Below are 20516 nucleotides of genomic sequence, written 5' to 3'. Positions count from 1 at the left end.
TTTGTGGACTCCCAGTTCTGTGACCCTGTGCCCATACAGCAATCCCCCGGACTGCAGGCATCCTGTAAGGTGACGTATTGGGAAGGAATGGGAGAGGAGGGAGGGAGGGCCATAGGGCCTAACAGTCCTTCCCAGGACCCCAGGACCCCCCTCCCCATTCTCTATCCAGGAAGCCCTGGGGCAGGGAGTTGGCAGTTTCCGTCTCCCTCACCACCGGCCCTCTTGCCTCCTGCCCACACCCCAGAACCCCCAGACACATGGACACAGGACACGCATCCATCCAAGAGATGTTTAATGTATCTTAGGTTCAAAGTACAAAATACAGGGCAGGCGCTAACCCCAGGAAAGTCACCTGCCACCCAGTCAGCCCCTTACCACTGCAGCCAGACATCCCAGCCCCAGAGCAGTGGAGCAGTGGCCCTGGGATACCTGGCTCCTTTCCTGTTTGGGGAATAACAAGGTGACAATGTGGGTGGGAGCCCAGAGACCATCGTCTCCCCTCCTCATAAAACCCAGACCCAAGGATCTGAAAGGTCCAAACTTGGACACAGAGCAGCAGATCCCTCAGAGTAACCCTGGCTAAGAAGCAGCCCTCTTGTGAACCCTGGCCCAGCCCTGTGGCCATAGTCCTGGAAAAGGAGGAACTATTGCCCCAGTGACTGGCAGCAAAGGGAAGGAGATAAAGCAAGGAGTGGAGACAGATTCCCACTGCCCTAAACAAATTGATTATGGGTAGCTGACCCAACAGGGCAGCAAAGCCTGCTGCACCTCCCACCCCATACCCTCTGAGGACCAGCCCCTCGTGGAGCCTTCTGCCAGGGTCCTGTCCTTGCACTGGCGCTAGGGAGGAGATGGAGGGCAGGAAAGGCCAGTGTCAGCTGAGGAATGATGCCCTTGCTTTGGGGGCAAGAACATCTGCGTAGAGTCACCCCATGAGGACCCTCTGGGGAAGGGGCATCAACTACCTGCATCTCTGGGCCTTGCCCCTAGAAGCTCTGGACTGGGTCTTGAGCCAGGGTAAGGGCCTTACTGAAAGGGAAAGTGGCAGGAGTTAGAAGCAGGGAGGGTGGTGAAAAAGGTCCCTGTGAGGACCAGCCCAGGAGACCCTTCTGACCTGCCCCAAGGGAGCCCAGTTGCTACTTCAGTCCAGGGCCCTCTAGCCCCATGTCAGGTTGAGTGGGCTCCTCTGCCCATTGTGCAGGGAAGGTTTCCACAGGGGCTCGGCCCCCTGCTCCTCCTCGAGTCCCTGGGCTACAGCCGGCCACCTCTGTTGAACTGGATGCACCAGTGGGAGTTGGCGGTGCCTGGGCTGAGATGAGTGTGGTCCTCGTGTCCCATGAGGGGCTGCAGCTCCTGCTGCTGGGGGATGTCAGCGCTGCTCTCGCTGTGAGAGCGGCCAGCCTTGGCCAGGCTCGTGGGAAAGGCAAAGCTAGGGCGTAGATCAGAAGGCAGGTTGAGAGGGGCCTGGGGCTCTTCAGTGACCAGTGAGCGGGGAGGCAGGCGGGTCATAGGTGGGGCCTGGGTACAGGGCGGGGATGCCAGGCTCTCCAGGGACGAGATGCTTTGGTTCCAGCCTGTCTGCATGTCCACAGGCACAATCTTGGTGGTCTCTGAGGACACGTAGACTGCCAGGTCCCCCTGCCCACTCTTCCAGGGCAGCTCCTTCTCTGCACAGGTTGGGGAAGGGGGTATGATGCGTGGGCTTGGACACACCTCAAGGCTCCCTGGGGACAGAGTACACATGCACTCATTACCAATCCAGTGGAATCTTTCTCAAGTATAAGCACACTTTCAATAAATCAGTTCACTCCACAGTTGCCACATAACACCCACGTGTGCAGTTTTTTGATGCATGCCTTGCCGCGTGGAAGCGCCACAGCTCGTTTTGCTCCCCATAGTATGCCCAGCACCTAGCACAGGGCTGGGCATATAGCAGTTGCTCAACAAATACCTATTGAACAAGTGAAAATAACTAAAGCAAGAGAAAGCGGGATCAAGGCAAGAAAAAACCCATCTACGATCAGCCCTCACCCAACTTGCAGTGCTAGTCTTAAACCACATCCTGCCAAGCCCCATCCCAGGGTGAGACAGCAGCGGAGTGAGGAAGATCTTGAGGCTTGGCCACTGGGCTCCTTGCCTGAGTTCCCACCACAGCCCTTTGGTGCGACAGAGTCCAGGAGTGTGAGCTCATGTGAACCTAACAACAGGCTAAAGCTGTGCCGGCGAGGGGGATGCCAGAGCACAGGGGACCTGAGAATCCCAGAACTGCTGGCAGCCAGCATGGAAGGCCTGGCCGCTGCATTACAGGAAGTCTGAGGTTCTGAAAGAGGAAACCTGGGAAAGAGCAGCCCTCTGGCCACCTACCACCCCTTGTTCTCCAAAGTCAAGCTCAATGCCTTGTGTATAATAGGTGCTCAGTATGTGTCTGCTCATTGATAAAGTCCTGAGCACTCCAAAACTCTTGACTGAGTATGTTATGAAATGTATTAATTCTGTGATTGAAAGTAAAACTACCTCTCTTGAAAGACTTGGGATGCTGGATTGAATTTTAACAACAACAAAAACTAAACGAAAAACTTCAGTGTTGGGCTTCCGTGGTGGCGCAGTGGTTAAGGATCCACCTGCCAATGCAGGAGACATGGGTTCGAGCCCTGGCCCGGGAAGATCCCACATGCCATGGAGCAACTAAGCCCGTGCGCCACAACTACTGAGCCTGAGCTCTAGAGCCCGCGAGCCACAACTACTGAGCCCACGTGCCACAACTACTGAAGCCTATGCGCCTAGAGCCCGTGCTCCACAACAAGAGAAGCCACGGCAATGAGAAGCCCGCGCACTGCAACGAAGAGTAGCCCCCGCTCACCACAACTAGAGAAAGCCTGTGCACAGCAACGAAGACCCAACACAGCCAAAAATTAATTAATTAATTAATTTTAAAAAAAAACTTCAGTGTTCACCTTTAGAGGATGCTGGGGAACTAACTGTTGGTATGAAAACTGATAAATAAAATGAAAAATTCAAGCATTTATCCATTCTTCCCTATGTGAACTGTACCTCAAAGTAACTAAGTAATTGATGAAGGGAAGTTTTTTTTATAGAAGAATTACTGTTAATCAATGCAGATGAAAAAAGAGACATAGACTATCACCACTGTGCAGCCCCTAATGAAATGCTGGATCTGGCAGTGATCACCAGTGGCTGCCAAGACTGTCTGATGAAAAGTTGACAGGGAACTTGATAATGGACGGATCAAGCCAACAACAGCTAAATCCAGTTATCAACGTTAACCTCACAAAAAGAGAGACACCCAGATGCTTCCTGGTGTGATGAATGCAATAGGAGGTACAGCATCACCACCTATGAAGTATGCTTACCAGATCTGATCTGGATTTAATTATTGGTTTAGAGGAAATATAAGGGTCAGTGAAACATATTAAATGATGCTTTGGGGATGCAATCAGCAAAATCCAGACAAGGAAAGACTGGGGGACAAAGAATCAGGTTATTTCAATAAATCCAGTGGAAGAAAAAAGGTATTGGTGGGGGGAACCTATAAATCAGGGTTTTTCAGACTTGACATTATTGACAGGTTGGAAGAGATACTTTGTTGTAGGGGGGCTGTCCTGTGCATGGTAGGATGTTTACCAGCATCCCTGGCCTCTACCCACTCACTGCAGAGGTAGCCCTCCAGCTGTGACCACCCAAGATGTCTCCAGACAATCCCCTAGAGGGCAAAATCCCTCCACCACTACCCTCTTAAGAATCACCGCTGTAGATTAAAAGAGACTTATCAACAGATTTCATGGGTGGGTCTTGTCTGGATTTTTATTTGAACAAACCTACTGTAAAAAAATATTAAGATAATCAGGGAAACTTGAACACTGACTGGATATCTGATAACAAAGATTTTGGATATGATAATGGTATTGTGGTTATATTTTTAAGAAGAATCTTTATCTTTTAGAGATACATGCTGAAGTATTTTTTGATAAAGTGATAATGATATTTGAGATTTGCTTCAAAAGAATCCAGTGAAGAGAGGGGCATAGTGAGGGGTATGGATGAAATAAGATTGGTTAGGAGTAGATAATTATTGAAGCTGGCTGGTGGATAGATGGGAAGTTTATTTTACTATTCTGTCTATTGTATATTTTGAAATTTTCTATAATATGTTTTTTAAAAGACACCTAGGGTGCTTGAGCCAACTCAGGCTCCTCTCTCAGGTCAGGCTGCCACCCTCAACGGGTCTGTACCTGAGGGCTGGTGTGCTGAGCATGGGTCACAACGGAGCCTGGTGTTAGGTTTGCTTGTCACCTCGTGTTTCTCGCCAGAGAGTAAAGGGAGGCGGCACGGCAGTAAAAAGGCTTTGGGCTTTGAATCGGGTGGGTCAGGTTCAAATTCTGGTTCTGCTGGCTCTGGACAAGTCCCAAATTCCTTTGAGCTCAGTTTCCCCATCTTGGTTGTTGTGAGGATTGAATCAGATCATGTATGTCAGGTGTCTGACATAAAGGAGATGCCCAGTAAATGCTGGTTGGTGAATAAATGAGCGAATAGGAAGAGGTATTGTCTGGAGTAGGGCCATCAGTGAAGGGGGAGGAAACCAGCTGCACAGTTCCAGAGGGAGGTAGGCGGGAGGAAGCCATTACCTGAAACTTTGCCCTCTTGGAGAACCTCACTGGTAGCCCGAGCCACAAAGATGATCCCTTCATCGTCCTCCTTCTCTGTCTCCGAACTGTCGCTGTCCTCCTCCTCCTCAGACTCTACGGTTAATATCACAGCAGCTGGAGAGGGACAAGAGCCGAGTGGGGTTGGCCACCAGCAGCTGCCTCTTGGTACTGCACAACCCCAAGCCGGACCCCCTGTCCACCCAGGTAGAGCCCGCAGTTGGCAGGGACACCTGCTTTGTCCTGTGGCTGTTACAGCACTGGCCTGTGGAGTTGGGTGTTTGAGAGGAAGGGAGGTGGGGCTGCAGAGCTGAAGGAGGCAACAGGGAAAGCCAAGTCCTCAGAGGAAACCATAAGGAGAGTCACACTTTCCAGCTCCCCCATCATCTCTCAGCCCCAGATCCCATCGTCAACTGGAAGCACAAACATCTGGAGGGCTGGAAGGCCCATCAGTGTGCAGCTCATCCAAACTCCTGGTTTTATAGACGGGGACACCAGGGTTCACCCATCCTTCAAGGCCCAGACCAAGCTCCCCCTTTTATGACACCTTCTCCAAGTCCTCAAGGCCTGTAACCTGTAGTTAGCTATCTGATGTCACAGATGTCTAATAACTGCTTAGATATGTTCAGCTTTGAAATCAAGTATGCCCATCTAGTCCCTGAGGGGAAGAGCCCCAGTTTATGGTATTGAATGCTGTACAGAGGAGGTCCTACAGGCTTCTGGCTGATGGGCCCCTGCCCTTTCCCTCCCTATCCCATCCTCAACTCCACCCCACTCCCTGCTTGCCTGTGTCCTGGAAGCCCAGGTCTCGAGGAGGTTTCCCATTTGTAGCCTCCGTGTTAGCCATGCCATCCTTCTAAGGACCAAAAAACAAAAAACCCTAAGCCTCTGGCCCTGGCTCCAAACTCCAACCCTGTCGTCTGGTGGGGTCAACAGGACAGGTCTTCCTGATGCAGCAGGGAAGGGAATCTGTCAATCCCAATGGTTCTACCATCCCTTGACCCCACCCCCACCCCCACCCCCGCAAGTGTGGAGTCTGACATGCCCCAGCAAGGACACTCAGTACGTCAGCTTGGGCTGAATAAGGAGCTCATGGAGTCCCCCCAACGAGGAATCTGCCTTTCTCCTGCCCATTTCACCTCTGGTAGGTGGTCCTGCTGCCTCCCAGCATGTGACCACATGGACAAGAGGCTGATCTCCTTCTGAAGCCCTTGCCTTCCCCTTCTGGGGCTCCAGGAAGATGCAAAAGGGAACCCGAGCTGCTGCAGCCCCCAAGTCCCTGAGAATTATCCATCTAGGGGGGCCCCCTAGGCTGGATTCCAATACTTGGGAGCTCAAAACTGCGTGCCGTCAGCCTGCAGCTGCAGACAGGAGTCCCAGAGAAAGCACATGCCTTCTTGCGGCCGGCCTTGCGGGGTCGTGGCTTGCTCTTGGTGAAGCAGATGTTGTGCTTGGTGGACTTAAAGGACTCCAGCCGCCGCTTCATGTTCTGCTGGAAGACCTCCTTGTCCTGGCGCTCCTGCGCATCCTCAGAGATGAAGTGGCGGCTGCAGCTGGCTTTGTACTGACAATGACAGCCCCGCCCTGCCGTGAGGCTGGGTGTCCTGGCCTCCCACAGGGACCCCAGGCCACAGCCCCATGTTCACCATAGCTCCTGCTGGCCCACTGTTGCCAGAACTAGCCATGGATTGAAAAAACAAAACAAAAAATACAGTAGGGACGCAGCCAGACTCTATACTCTCTATATGCTCAGTTCACTGGGGGAAAACTTTCCTTTATCCCAGAACCTGTTTCCTCAAATTTGGCTTTCCGTATTCCCTACTGCCCTCTCCCAGTTCTCTCTGATCTGACGTGACAAGAGGCAGGGGACCCTGTGTCTTGTCCCTCAGGGCTACTGTGAGGCCAAGGGGGGCATTTCCTTCTTTGCACCTCTGTTTATCTGAGCCTGGTCCACATGCCTGGCCCATTTGCCTCCTTTTAACTACACAGGACTCTCTGTCCAGCTGGAACTCTCCAGCTAGCCAGTTCTCCAGCCACCACCGTGACTCCGCAGGCTGCACTTTGAACTTCCATGACTCCCTCTCTTGATACCTTCGACCCCCTCAGTCCCACGATACCTGAATTGGTGTCCAGTTCAGGACCACCCCCATCTCCTCTTTCCAACTCTTTCTCATAAAGACCAAGCCCACTACACACTCACTTAGACTGTCTCCACCTCTGCCCTTGACTGCCGAGAGGCCTTTTCATTACCTAGTGGTAACCCCCCAAAGTACTGCCCGCATGTTCCCAATCATTTGTCTTGCCTCACATCCCCAGTCTGGTCCCTTTCCTTTGCCTCATATTTCATGCTTCCCTGAGCTGGATCTAAGAGCCCCCTTTAAGTCTCCTCCCAGCTGCCCTCTTCTACACGCTCACACAGAGGTGCCCCTCTCTCCTGGGTATGCGGGGGCCCAGCTCCTTCACAGGGCTTCTCACTCCCCAACCCAGGCCTCCGCTTTGCTTAGCTCACTCCCTGCCTCCAGCAGTTCCCTGCTCTGCTCCCTCCTCCCTCCCGGTCCTCCACTCCTGCATCTTCAATCCTTCCATCGACACTGGCCCCCCTCCCTCTGCTTTTAAGCATGCTCCTGCCCTTACCTCCTTGAAAAAGGCCTTTCCATTGATACCATTGCCTCGCTTTTGCTGCCAGACTTTTACACTTACATTCTGACACTTCCCCTAGTACCCATTCCTTGACTATCAGAGAAACAGCTCCATGTACATGTATAGCTGATTCACTTTGTTATAAAGCAGAAACTAACACACCATTATAAAGCAATTATACTCCAATAAAGATGTTAAAAAAAAATAAAAAAAGAAATGCAAACTAAAAAAAAAAATACAGCTCCAGGGGGGTTTGCCTGATTGCAACTTCAGTGTGCTGCTTTCTCCCTGGTCAGCAGTGCCATGGCCTCTGGTTAGGCAACATCTGTGCAACGTCCAGCCCTCCTTATGCCCCAGGCCTCCGAGACACCATCTGCTACTGCCCCTCCAAGGGCTCCTCCTCTCTCCTCCGCTGGCTCCCCTTCCTTTTCTTACATGTGCATTCCTCAGTGTTGTCCTTGGCCCCCCTCTCTCCCCTCTAAATGCCCTCCCCAGTGAAAGTGTCCTCTCTCAGCGCCAGCTAGCCCAGGGATACATCTGTGTTTCCCAAACATCAGCCATCAGACCAGCTACATGTGAATCCCCTCAGGGGACTTATTAAGAGCAGATTCCTCATCCCATTGCACACTACAGGATCAGACTCTCCAGGAGAAGCCAGGAATATGTATTCTAGCAAGCTCCCTGGGAAATTCTGATGTAGCCAGGCCAGGAAATCTCTGATACAGATTGCTTCCAAATCTTTACCTCCAGCCCGTATCTCTCTCCTAAACTATAATCTTATGTTTCTAACTGCATACTAGATACTTCTGTCTCTCTCTGATGATATTTCTGTGAAGAACATGAGGAATTATGGTGTTCTGGCATAACTAAGTGGATTTAGAACTGGTTGAGTAACCATACCCAAAAAATTCTTGATCAAGGTCAGTCTGGAGGAAAGTCTTTAGTAGCATGCCACAGGGCTCTGTCCTCAGCTCTATCCTGTTCAACATTTGTATGTTGATTTTGATGACTGCAAAGTTAACAGGCTTAGCAAATTTCCCTATGATGTGAATCTGAGGAGATATTTGGTGGCAGACATGGGATCCAAACAATGGAATGATGGACTAAATCAAATAAGATGACATTTAACAGGGATAAGCACAATCTTAATCCAGTTTTTTTTTTTAATTGACTTCACAAGAACTGGTTGGACTGAACCATTGACCAATCTTACACACACACATCCACAGACAGTCAGTCATTATGTACTTCCTGATGTAATACAATAAGAAATACACAGCACACCTATCGAATGTTCCTGAATACAACCGGGCCTCCAGATTTAACTACCAAAAAATACAGTATGTAGAGGAACGTGTTAAACACCACCACTGGAATACAATCAGAATCTGTAAAATGGAACATTCTCTGAGATAATGGATCCAGTTTCTTCAGTAAGTAAATAATGAGAAAAAAAGGAAGACAAAACTATCACCGATTTTTTTTAAAAAATAGAGACATGTTTACTAAATGCAAACTGTGGACTTTATTTGGATCCTGACTTGAACAAACCAGCTGGAAAAAGGTATTTATTGACCACTGGCTGGATATTTGAGGTGAGAAGGAATCACTGTTATTTGTTGTAAGTGATAAGGGTACTATGGCTTTTTTTTTAAAGAATTCTTGCCACCTAGAGATACATATGGAAATAGTTAGAGATGATATGATGTCTGGAGTTTGCTGTAAGATAATAAAGTGTAGCTGGGGCGTAGGGGGGACAGAATGTAACAGAATTGACCATGCATTGAAAATTATTGGAGGTGAGTGGTGGTTAAATGAGTTATTCTCTCTAGTTTTCTGAACGACAGAAATTTTCCGTAAGAAAAAAGTAAACAAAACCAAAAAACAAACAAACAAAAAATCCCACAGGTTGGATGCAACAGGGTTTAGTCATTAACTGAGGAAGACATGGTGGGTTGCCTGACTGTAAGGACAATATGGGGCCTCAGGGTGGTGAGCCAAAGCTGGAGGGATTCTGGGCTGTGGGAAGAGAATGGCAAGTTCCAGAACTAGAAAGGTGAAAGAGCCCCTGTGCCAAACCCAGGCCACAGCAGTGAAAGCTCAGAGTCCTAACCACTAGACTACCAGAGAACTCCAAGAGCCCTCATTTCTGATGACTAAAGAAGACACACCAAGGACAGGAGCTGCTGGCCTGAGGGCAAGGAGGCCTGTGTGGGAGGAAGACGTTTTGAAACCTTTGCAGACTTACTCTGCAGAGCTGCAGAGAGTCAAATCAGGACCAGTGGGAGAAAATTAAAGGAAACCAATCTGTCTCAGCGGTAGAAACAGCCTTGACTGTTAAAGCTGCCAAGAATGGTAACAGCTGGCTTCTCATTTCAAAAAGGTTCAGGGTAATGGCTTGCTGCCCCCTTGTGGGGTTGCAACAGATTCCTTCCTGTATGGGTTGGGCCTTTCCGACCCCAAAGCTTCCTGACCTGCATTGGACTAAACTCACATTACCTAAAACAGATGTCTGCCTCCCCCAGGTTAAGGTAGTCCTGCAGGCGGCTTCCTCAGCACTCCTGTTCTGTGACCCCATCAAGCCCTCTGTATCTCCTGCTCTCCCCTTCCTGGCTGATCACACAGTTCTTTGTGCTCCTCTCCCTTCCGACCACCCAGGTCTAATCCACAGTGGTTCACTCCAGCTTCCCAACTGGCTCTCCCAGCCTCTCAACTCACCCCCTCCAGTTTGATCTGCCCTCTGCTACCAGAGAAGACATTCTTAAACAGCTCTTGTAACAGGCCAACCTTTCTCAAAACAAAAACAAAAAACTAAAGGTTATAACCAACAAGATGAAGCCCACACTCCTCAACTGGGCATCCACAGCTCTCCACAAGCTGGTGCCAGCTGCCTCTTGAGCCTTCCATTGTGGCCTCCCCAGACAATGCTCCCCCTCAGAACTCGGCCCTGCCTGTTCTCACCCTGTAGCGAGGTTTGTAAAGGCCTCCACAGAGCAGGTGGTGCATCACAGCATCCTCACGGTCCCGGCCGCTGCGTACTGTGTCAATCACCTGCAGATCCAGACATGCTCCACTGCCACTCTCCCTCCTGCAGGAGGGAGGAGACACGTGTGCTAGGGACGGGCCAGGAGGCACAGGCCAGGGGAAGGGCAGAAGCAAAGGTGCTCACAAATCTTGCCCAGAAGGGATTCAGAGAGAGGGCGCAATAGAGAGGAGCTTGAGGAAGGGGAAGGGGGCTCAAGGACTTACAGCAGGTTGGTGACAGAGGTCTCTGCCACAGAATTGCGGCTGGGCATAGAGGGCAGAGTGAGCCCGGTGGAGGACAAGACGTGGCCTCCCTGCAGGGGCCAAGTCAGAGGTCAAAATGGCAATCAGATGAAAGGTGGCCCAGACAATCAGAGGGTAATAAAAAGAATAACAATGGTTAACACACTTTGCTCTTTTGAAGTTCCAGGGACTGTGCTAGGCACTTTTTATACTGATTCTACAAAACTCTGACAGAGGTACTTTTACTCGTGCTTTCTTAACAGTTGAAACTGAGGCTCCGAGAGGATAAGTGACTTACCCAGGGTCACAAGCGTGAGATGATAAGAACTGAACCACATCTCCTGACTCCAGAGTCCAGCTGTTTCCCACCTTCCTGTACTGCCTGTTAGACTCTACATGTCAGCATCAGGCCAGGCCCGTTCCTGCAGCTGCCACTTCACAAGACTATGGAGTCTGCTGGGAATTCCCAGCTCCCTGCTCAGGGCCTGCCTGCTTGTCACCGCTTCCTGCCTTGCCCTGCTGGCCACCTGCCCACCCACCATTGTCTGCCGGCCCACCTGGTCCACGAAGCTGATGGCATCCCGGATGTTGAGTCTGTAGTACACATCCCAAATCTGGTCCCGGATGCGGTAGGCTGACCGCCGCATCAACAGCTGACTCAGGTACTTCTTATCAAACTGCTCCCACCTACAGAGGATGCCAGGCCCGGTCCTGAGTGCCATCCCCAAGGCCTGGGCGGCTGGCCCTTCCTCAGACAGGGCAGGGGCACCGCCAGCGCTGGGCCTATGTCTCTTGGTGTGGGCATCAGTCAGGGAGAATCTTGAAGCTGGTCCCTGCCCTTATGGAACTGACAGTGTTGTAGGAAAGCCTGACATTAATGAAGTTATTACATATAACTGTAAAATTACAACCATGGTAAGAACTATAAAGGATAATTATAGAGTATGATAGGGATTTGTCCTAGTCAGGGAGGCCAGGGAAACCTCCCTAAGGACTTGATGCCTGTGGTAAGATCTGAAGGATGAATAGAGGTTAAGTAGGTGAGAGGGAGGCAAAGGAATGTTCTAGTAGAAAGAACAACATGTGCACAGGTCCCAGTGGCCAGGGCCGGGGGAGCATGGTGGGTTCTGAGTTTCGAAAACAGGGTTCATTTCATTGGCAGACAGATAGTCAAAGACACAGCTGAGCACAAAGCGGCTGGTGTCTGGAGGTGCCAGACCATGCAGGGCAGAGCTGCGCAGGCCTCACTGGGGAGCCTTGTCTTATCCTGAGAGTACTGGGACACCAGTACTGCCAGTACTGCCCGAAGGGCTTCAGGAAGAAGTTGCCCAGCCTGAGCCTGACTGTGTCCCTCCTCAGAAGTGTGCACATCCCCCATGCTGCCCTGGCTGGTGAGGCTGCCGCTGCTGAAGGAGCCTCGGGGCAGCTCCCTCACCTGTCCCTCCAGTAGTGATAGCCATGGTGCCCCACAACGTCCTCCACTGCAGCCAGAATGTGGTCAAAAGTCTAGAAGGGGGGTGGGTAGGGGGACCGGATCAGGACTCTGCTCAAAATAGGAGAAGGGAGAGAGGGACAGGTGGAGGGATGGGGTTCTGGTACCCACGTGCTCATGCAGCTCCTGGTTCAGGGTAGGTTTGTGATGCTCACTCCTCTTCACCTTCAGCCACTTGACCAGTGGCTTGATGGTCAGGCCCTACGGACAGGCAGCCAGTGAGCCCTGCCCTGTCCAGTTCCCTGCTGCCTTTCCCTCCTCATAGTTAGGCTTCAGCTTCTGTATCCCCACCTCACTGCACTCAAGGTCTGGGAAGTCAGGCCCCCCTGCCTCCCACAAGAGGAAGAGGAGCCCCTCTCCCATAGGCTCTAAGCCTCCCCCAGGGCCTGCCAGACCCTCTCCCCATCCAGCCTCGTGGGCGCTCCCACCTGCACGATGACTGTGAAGAAGACCACCACAATAGTGGTGGCTACAAAGTAGTCCTTGGCAGGGATCTTGGTCCTGTCCAGGAGGATGACGAGAGCGAAGGCCACAGCCCCCCGCAGGCCCCCATAGGACATCACCACCTGGTCAATCTTGTCCAGAGGGACCAGCCGGAACTGATTCAACACCCACGTCTGCAGGACTACGCCTGCAGCAGGAGGGAGGCCAGTGGGAGCAGGGTGTTGGAGGGCACGCCTGCAGCAGGAGGGAGGCCAGTGGGAGCAGGGTGTTGGAGGGCACGCCTACAGCAGGAGGGAGGCCAGTGGGAGCAGGGTGTTGGAGGGCACGCCTGCAGCAGGAGGGAGGCCAGTGGGAGCAGGGTGTTGGAGGGCACACCTGCAGCAGGAGGGAGGCCAGTGGGAGCAGGGTGTTGGAGGGCACGCCTGCAGCAGGAGGGAGGCCAGTGGGAGCAGGGTGTTGGAGGGCATGCCTGCAGCAGGAGTGGAGGGCACTGGGCATGGATGGCACCAAGTATCTGGGCTAAGGTCTGACAAGGGCTGGGAGGGGTGAGCAATAAGGGGAGGCTTAGAAATTGTTGACAAGGATGTGGACTCAGACTGGGAGATGAGCTGGGAGGGTGGGCAGGAAGGAGGGTGGGAAAGCAGAGGGTGCCGGCAATACCGAGGGCTCGGAAGAACAGGATGAAGAAGAGGGTGCCCAGCACCAGCCCAGAGTCCCAGGCCCACTTGGAAGAGTCCACGGCCGAGATGCCAAGCAGCATGAAGATGATGGTCTCAGCGCAGCTGGCTAGAGTCTTCATTGTGTACTTGACAGCTGTGCGGGACTTATGGGAGATGTTGGCCTCCACGTACTTCTTACAGCCCAGGCCACACATAGTCACCCTGGGAGAGGAATGGAGAGTCAGGGCGAGTGAGGAGGGGCCACAGGAAGCACAGCCCTTGGGGTTTGAGCATGCACAGGAGAGGGTGTTGCCCATCACAGGATGTCAGATTCTCAGAGCCAAAGCCCAGGGAGGCATGGAGACCATCCAAGGGTAGGTAGTGGTGGTCCTGGGATAAAAGGGTCCGAATCTCCAGGCTTCCCTCTCGGTGCCTTCTGGAGGGGGAAGGTGGGAGAAGCGTGCTCTGACTAGCGCACCGTGTGAGGCGCCTTTCAGAGTTCTGTGGCCACCAGAGCCAGTAGCACCAGGCCTCAAAGTCCACTTCCAGCTCAGCCTACACCCCAGAGAGCACTTTAAGCAGAGGAATTTTGGGTTCTGGGGTGCCCAGGACAGCCCTAGAGGCAGGTCCTGGAATGTTACCTGAGGCTTAGTATCTCCCCAGGGGAGTCTGAAGCTCCCACTCCCACAAGGGCTCAGGGAGACCTATGGACTCCTCCGGGTCCTGCTTCTGTGCATGTGAGGGCGACCATCTCCAGTGCCCCCTCCCAGCTGCCTGCCTGCAAGGCCCCCAGGACTCACGCAAGAATGGCGGAGAGCGAGGCCATTTCAGCAGTAAGGTAGGCTGCGTAGGCGAGGAGGAAGACCAGCAGAGGCTCGATGATGCGGACCCGCTTGGTGAAGCGTGTGGTCAGGGCCAGGAGGAAGGCAAAGACTAAGCCCACGGCTGCCCCGCCCAGACTGACCACAAACAAGGAGGCTGGGGGAGGAGTGGGTTGTCAGCATGACCCCTGGCCCGGACCCCACCAGGGCTGACAAGACTGCTGCCTGGCAGGGAGTGGAGGATGATGCCCACTGTGCATGCCCACTGTGCTCCCCAGGGGTCAGGGTCCCAGAGCTAGGATTCCAGGAAAGGCCCTCCTTCTCAGGTTCTCAGGGCCCTATTTCTCCATACATGAGGGAAGGGAATGAGGCAACCCGAGCAGCGTCCTCTGTCCTGACGCGGTGGGGGGCAGGGGCTCAGCAACCCAGGGGAGGCAGACCTCCAGTGCCCGCCAAGAGGGAGGAAATACTGACCGACTCCCTTCAGGTAGTCAGTGGCCTGCACGTTGGCAGAGCCCATCTCCACAAAAGAGTTGCAGACCTTGTACAGCACCTAAGCGAGAAGAGGAGCATCAGGAGCGGCGGGGGGAGGTGGCAGCCTGGACTGCGTGGAGACGGCGAGGCAGGGCCCGGGGAGGAGTGGGGCCTGGTCAGAGCATGGCAGCCTGGGGTCAAGGAACGGCAGCGAGCCAAGCGCTCTCACCACAGTAACTGCATCGTTGAGCAGGGACTCGCCGAAGACGATGATAAAGAGGGTCTCGTTGACGTGCACCTCCTCAAAGACAGCCAACACGGCCACGGGGTCCACTGCTGAGATGAGGCTCCCGAACAGCAGGAAGTCCAGCAAGCCAGCCTGCACTCTAGGGGCTTTCGAGGGACAGATGAGGGACAGCAAGTGGTGAGGTACTGAACTGCCTACAGCAGTCCCTGTGACAAGCCCAGACTCCAGCCCCACTGTTAAAACAAGTAGCCCCAGAGAGGACCTGGGACAGTGAAGAGAGCGTCGGCCTGCAGGTCAGGAGACCTTAGGTCTTGAGCCTAAGGCCTGCCTTTGCCACTTACCAGCTCTGTGATGTTGGCACTGTCATTGTCACATGACTTCTCATAGGCCATGCCTCCTCATGTGCCTGCCTAACAGTACTGCTGCAAAAATCACGCAGGAGATGGCTACGAGAGCTCTATGTAACCTGGAAAGCTAAGGTGACACTGACAGTAAGAACTGCAGCAACAGTAATAATAACCACCAGCAGGTGGAAATTGGCTGCTGACTGGCTTTATTCGGGAGAAGAACGAAAGAGAGTGCTTTCTCCCACACCGGTGGTTCTCAGCCTAAGGAATTCGACACGTCTGAATTATCAACATTCAGGGTTGAATGGATTTGGGGGCCAGGGAATGAGGAAGAAGGGAGCAGGACAGGGCAGCCTGAAGGCAAAGAGCCTCAGGAAAACAGACTTCTGCTCACTTTGGACCTGATACCGAATGAGTTTAAGGGCCTCTATTTCCTCATCCATTAAAGTGGGACAAATTATAACCCCAGCAAGGTTGCTATGAAGAGCCAGTGGGATGAGTAAAGAGAGAACACCCAGTGTAGTGTCTTGCATTCTGTGGATGTATAATATGTATTTATTAAAAATAATAATAAAAACAGAAAACCACCCTGATGTGACCTGGGCAGAGCCCTCACAGGAAAGGTGAGCTGTGCCTCAGGGGAGCCAGGCTGGCAAGTGGCAGTATGGTATCAGGGCAGGAGGCAGTCAGAGTCCCAGCCTTGGCAGCCCACACACAGCTGGGAGCCAGGCCCCTACTCAGCTGTCATCTGCAGAAGCCCAGACTCATCTGGCAGGGACCTAAATGAAGGCTGAAGGCCCATCTGGAGCATTGCCTCACACTCCAGTTGGGAGGGACCTAAGATGGAGCTCTCAGGGCATGGCTGTCATCAACACAGGATCTTCAGAGCTGGAGGAGAAGGGAGTTGGGTGATGAGGCTGGCATAGCCTCCCGCTACCAGTCCAGGTCTTAAGGTCACTCACCCACAAGTCCAGCCTGCTGCAGGCCCCAGAGGGCAGCACCTGTCGTGAAGGCATTCCAGAGTGTGCCCACCACAGCGTAGGTGAGGATGGCGCCCAGGTTGTCAAAGAATAGCCGGCTAGGCATGAAATAGCCCGAGTCCAGCACGATAGGAGGCAACAGGAAGAGGAAGAAGGTGCCTGGCTCCAGCTGGTATTCAGCTTTCTTGGCCACAGCCAAGACAATGCCCCCCAGCACCAGTCCCAGCAATATCAGCAGGCAGCTCTCAGGGACCAGAGACGTCACCTTCCGAGACAAGTGAAACACTACAATGCAAGAAGAGGGCAAGAGGTATCAGCTTATGGGATGCGTGCGCGCGCGCACACACACACACACACAGTGGCCTATAACCTCCCAGTCTTAGAAGTTTATTCAAGGTCAAGACCCCTGACACTGGGACCAAGGAAGAAGAAACATTCAGGACTGCTAGAATCTCCAGCCTCCAGGGCTTCAAATCCCCCACTGCAGCCGAAGTTGTCTGTTTCTTGGTGCTCATGTCATGGTAACCTAGACCTTTGCTTACTTTTTCCACCTCTGGAAATGCCCCCTCCTCTCTACCCTCATCCTTGAAGGACCTCACCTTTCTCTGATCTCCCTTATCCATTGCCATTATTTGAATCTCAGCAAATACTAGGTATATTTTTATGCATAACTCAGCTGTAAAAATCAGGACCTCTGGAGTCAGGCTGCCTGGGTTTAAAGCCTAGCTCTTCTATTTACTAGTTCTGTGACCTTGGAGCAAATAACTTCACCTCTTTGACTTTCAGTTTTCCCATCAGTAAAATGGGGATAAAAACAGTAATGATCTCATAGGATTGTTGTGAGGTTTAAGTAAGGCAGTCTACTCAAAAGCACTTAGCCCAGTGGTTTACAGTAAGCACTCTATAAATGTTACCTATTATTATATTATTGTGCCCTGCCTCTCGAGCTAGACCATAATGCATAACATACCTCCTAGGAGCACTGTAGACCTCCTAGCCCAATGTGCTTTTCATTATATAGGCTCACTAAGGACTCAGTAGTTTAAAAAGCATTAAGTTTAGCAGTCAGAGATCCAGTTCTTCTTCTGGCTCCATTCCTTCCTAATTGTGTGATCTCAGGCAAATTATTTAATTTACCTGAATTTCAATTTCTTCTCCTGTAATATGGGAAAAGATGCCCATCACACAGGGTGAGGATAAAATGATATAGTGTGAATTTTCCTAGCAGAATGTCAGACACATAATAGGATCTCAGCAAATGTTAATTCAATATGACTCTGGGAGAAAATAATGACAGATCTGTCCCTAGGAAAGAAGAGGAGGTTTTCTAGCGCTATTGCCACTCCTACCTTTGCCTCCTAATATAAACTGTTTTGGCTTTCCCTTGGGACCTGAGACCAGACAATCCCCAGACAATCCCTAGAGTGGTGGGTAGTGAGGGAAGCCTCTGCGTTAGGCTGTGTGAGACCCAATGCCAAGACAGTGCCCTTTGGAAGCTGTACCCAGAGAGCCTAGGGCAGTGCCTGGCACATGGTGGGATCTACATAAATATTTAGTGAATAAAAGGAAAAAAAAAAATCTCCTGGTAATGAAGCTGGGGGAAGGTATCTCTGAACATTCTACCCATCTCCCCTGCCCCCATTCCCAAGGATTTTGTTTTGTTTTGTTTTGTTTGATGAGAAAAAGGCTCTCTTCTACCTCCATAGGAGATGTCATCCAAGCTAGAAAAAGCACTATGATTTATGGGGGAAGCTACAGTCATTGCTGTAAACCCTAAATAAGACAGGAACTCTCCAACTGGCAGACTTCTCAGCAAACCCAATTCTTGGCTCCCAAATCTGAGGCTCCTCCCACCTTGCTCTCATTGCTGCCAGGCCCTAAGGTGAGCTCAGCCATAGCTCTTCCCACACTCATCCCTACCTTTGGTCCCCCTTTCCTCTCCTTCAGGGACTTTATTCCATCCTTATCTCCAGAGCATGTATTAATCCCAGTAAAAACCCTTCACAAAAGCTGTTCTCTGACAGCACTAGGCTCCCTGAGGGCATTTCAAGCCCCATTTTCCATTATTAATGGGCTGCCACAGCAGAGTGGAGAGTTCTTCTGTTCCTGCCCAGCCCCCACCCCCAGCTGTGTCCCTGGGGGGAGAAGGGGGCAAATCCTAGACTGTGTGATTCCTACATGAAGACTGTATTGGTGAGACTGGAGTACAGGCTGTGCCTGCATAGATGGGGAGTGAGTAGCAACGGCTCAGCTATAATTAGTCACCCCCACAGCAGAGCCTGCACAACAGGGAGAGGGAGGAGGGTCTGTGGTGGGAGGAGGGACCACTGGCTGCTCAGAAGTGGGGAGGAAGGGGCAGAGGCAAGGAAAAGCAGCTCTATTCAAGGAAAGGAGTCTGAAGCACAACCTTTATTGTGCAGACTGAAGGAGACTGGATGTATGAAAGCATCTAGTGCAGGCAGTGCAGAGTATAAAGCCCCAATAAATGGAAGTTTCTTATATCCTGAGGTGGGAAGAAGGTAGACCTGAATTGGGGCGGGGGGCACAGCTAGGCACAAGAAGGGGGCACCTTTAGGGGAGCAGAGGGGGGATAGAGGAAAAGTGGCAGTTTAGTATCCCAAGAGAATGGACACTTGGCGGTGGCCTCCAGGGAAGGCTGCTTCCTCAGAACCAGGATGCCTGGGTTTGTAGAACACCATCCCCTCAGTGTCCCCACACGTCTTCACTGCTGACAGAAGCTTTTAGGAGGCTGGGGATTGGTGGAGGAGAGCCCAGATCAAAGAGCTTACTTCAAGGAGAAGAGAGGAAAGGGCAAAGGAATCTAGGGATGGGGCTGGAGAGAGCTGGGGCAGCCCTTTGAGAAGGCAAATCCTCAGGGCTCCCACTCGAGGAGAAGGGGAGGAGGGAGATCAACAAGAGGAGGCACAGAAACAATGTGAGAGCCTGGATTTGTGGAATCGGAAGCTAGGTCGGGGCACTCTGCAAGAAGCCGGCCCGGATCTGGGGACTAGGGGTTGGGGGCGGGTCCAATGACGGCCGCCGGCCCTGGCGCACGCACACACGCACTCACCGATTTTAGCCAGGCTGGCCACCAGGATCCAGAGGGCTACCAGGTAGGGCGCCTCCACCTCGTGCCACTGCCAGCGGAAGAGCGCCAACCCTGGGGGAGGCTCACCCGGCGACCCCGGCTCCTGGGTGGGCTCTTCGGTTGCTCCCGCCCCCGCCAGGGGCAGCCAGAGCAGCGGCAGTGCGGCGCGCAGCATCCTGCCGCCTGCCTAGCAGCCCTCCCGGCACCGCACGGCCGCCGGCCCCGCGTCGCCGCCGCCGCCGCCGCCTACCGGCCGCCCCCGCGTCACAGGCACGTGGGGCCCGCTCCCCCCAATCCCGGCTCCGATACCCCCAAGCCAAGTCCGGACTCCGAGACCCTGCCCCGGGCGTCCGTGAGTGCGGACGCCTGCCCCTCCGCTCTAAACCAGTCCCGACTCTGGAAATTCCCCAGTGCAGCCCTTCCCCAAGTCCTGCAACCTATTCCTTCAAGCGCGCTCCCCCAAACTCTCCCAAAACCTCCCCCGACCCGGATTCAGAGCTGTGAGCGGCCACAGCCCTCCAGGGGCACCTCTGCATTCCACCAGCCGGTGGCGACTGTGGCGACGGCCAGCCGCTGGAGTGACCGGGGTCTGCCGGGGGGCGGGGTCCAGGCGGGAGGAGCGCGGCCCCGCCACCGAGAGTGCTGTCAGCAGCCAGCAGCCGGTCCCCGATACCGAGGCCGCGGGCTCCGGCGCTGCCGGGTGCAGACTGGAGGGGCCCCCTTCGGGTCCCCGCCCAGACCAGAGCTGCGCACGCGCACTGGGCCCGTTTTAGAAAGCCGTGAGGGACAACTGTCCCCATCGTCCCCAGAAATCCCAAGGCCCAGATTGGACCCAGCTCATTCCAGGCTGAATAGGAGGCTGTTCCTCTTCATTTACCAAACCGAGGGACAGCCGGCCTCCCTTTCCCTTAAACTACAGTGAACGCTTCTCACCTTTTCCATGCGACAATGAAGGAAACGTATCTTCTTCCCTAAACTATGGAAACCACAGTCTATCGATTCCCTTCAAACTAAGAGGGATCCACCCAACCTCTTCCCCAAACCTGAGGGGGCATTCGGCTTATCTGCCCCAAACTGAAAAGGACCGTTTCCACTTTTCATTCAAGCTGAAGGGCAACCCATCCCCGTCTTCCCTAAAATTGAGGGTAACGTTCTACCTCGCCGCCAAACTGAGTCATCCCATTCTTTTCCCAGAATTAGGGGCACCCTTACCTCTTTTTCCTCCAACTAAAGGTAAATGATCCCACCTCTTCCTTCGAATTGAGTGTAATCTATTTTCACTTCTTGCTCTAGACTGAAAGGGACCCATCTACCTGCTTTCTCCAAATGAGGGAAGCCCATCCACTTCATCCCTCAGCTGAAGGAATCAGGACCTTCTCACCCCTAAACTGAGGGG

At 52.8% G+C, this 20516-nt stretch overlaps 1 protein-coding gene across 8 annotated transcripts; it reads right to left on the bottom strand.

The window, feature by feature from the left end:
* Nucleotides 1-275: 275 nt before the first annotated feature.
* Nucleotides 276-20186, bottom strand: SLC9A5 (solute carrier family 9 member A5). 8 transcript variants are annotated; one of them, XM_060129769.1, is made up of 17 exons: nucleotides 20054-20186; nucleotides 16015-16297; nucleotides 14688-14851; nucleotides 14459-14537; nucleotides 13964-14141; nucleotides 13165-13385; nucleotides 12489-12691; nucleotides 12172-12261; nucleotides 12004-12074; nucleotides 11126-11255; nucleotides 10551-10639; nucleotides 10263-10389; nucleotides 10020-10088; nucleotides 6055-6225; nucleotides 5448-5517; nucleotides 4644-4778; nucleotides 276-1724 (listed from the first exon to the last, which is right to left on the bottom strand). In XM_060129769.1, exons 1-17 carry the CDS (start codon nucleotides 20060-20062, stop codon nucleotides 1252-1254), a joined length of 2562 nt encoding a protein of 853 aa, XP_059985752.1. In that variant the 5' UTR covers nucleotides 20063-20186; the 3' UTR covers nucleotides 276-1251. The 8 variants fall into 8 exon arrangements, 6 of the variants coding, with proteins under 6 accessions (XP_059985752.1, XP_059985753.1, XP_059985750.1 ...); XM_060129770.1 differs by lacking the exon at nucleotides 20054-20186 and adding an exon at nucleotides 19649-19841 and having other exon boundaries at nucleotides 16015-16317; XM_060129767.1 differs by lacking the exon at nucleotides 20054-20186 and adding an exon at nucleotides 19103-19380 and having other exon boundaries at nucleotides 16015-16317.
* Nucleotides 20187-20516: the final 330 nt, after the last annotated feature.

The sequence above is a fragment of the Lagenorhynchus albirostris genome, chromosome 19, assembly GCF_949774975.1.
Source record: "Lagenorhynchus albirostris chromosome 19, mLagAlb1.1, whole genome shotgun sequence".
Taxonomy (NCBI): Eukaryota; Metazoa; Chordata; class Mammalia; order Artiodactyla; family Delphinidae; genus Lagenorhynchus; species Lagenorhynchus albirostris.
Note: the sequence above shows the minus strand (reverse complement) of the source record. Positions and strands in the feature narration are given on the sequence as shown.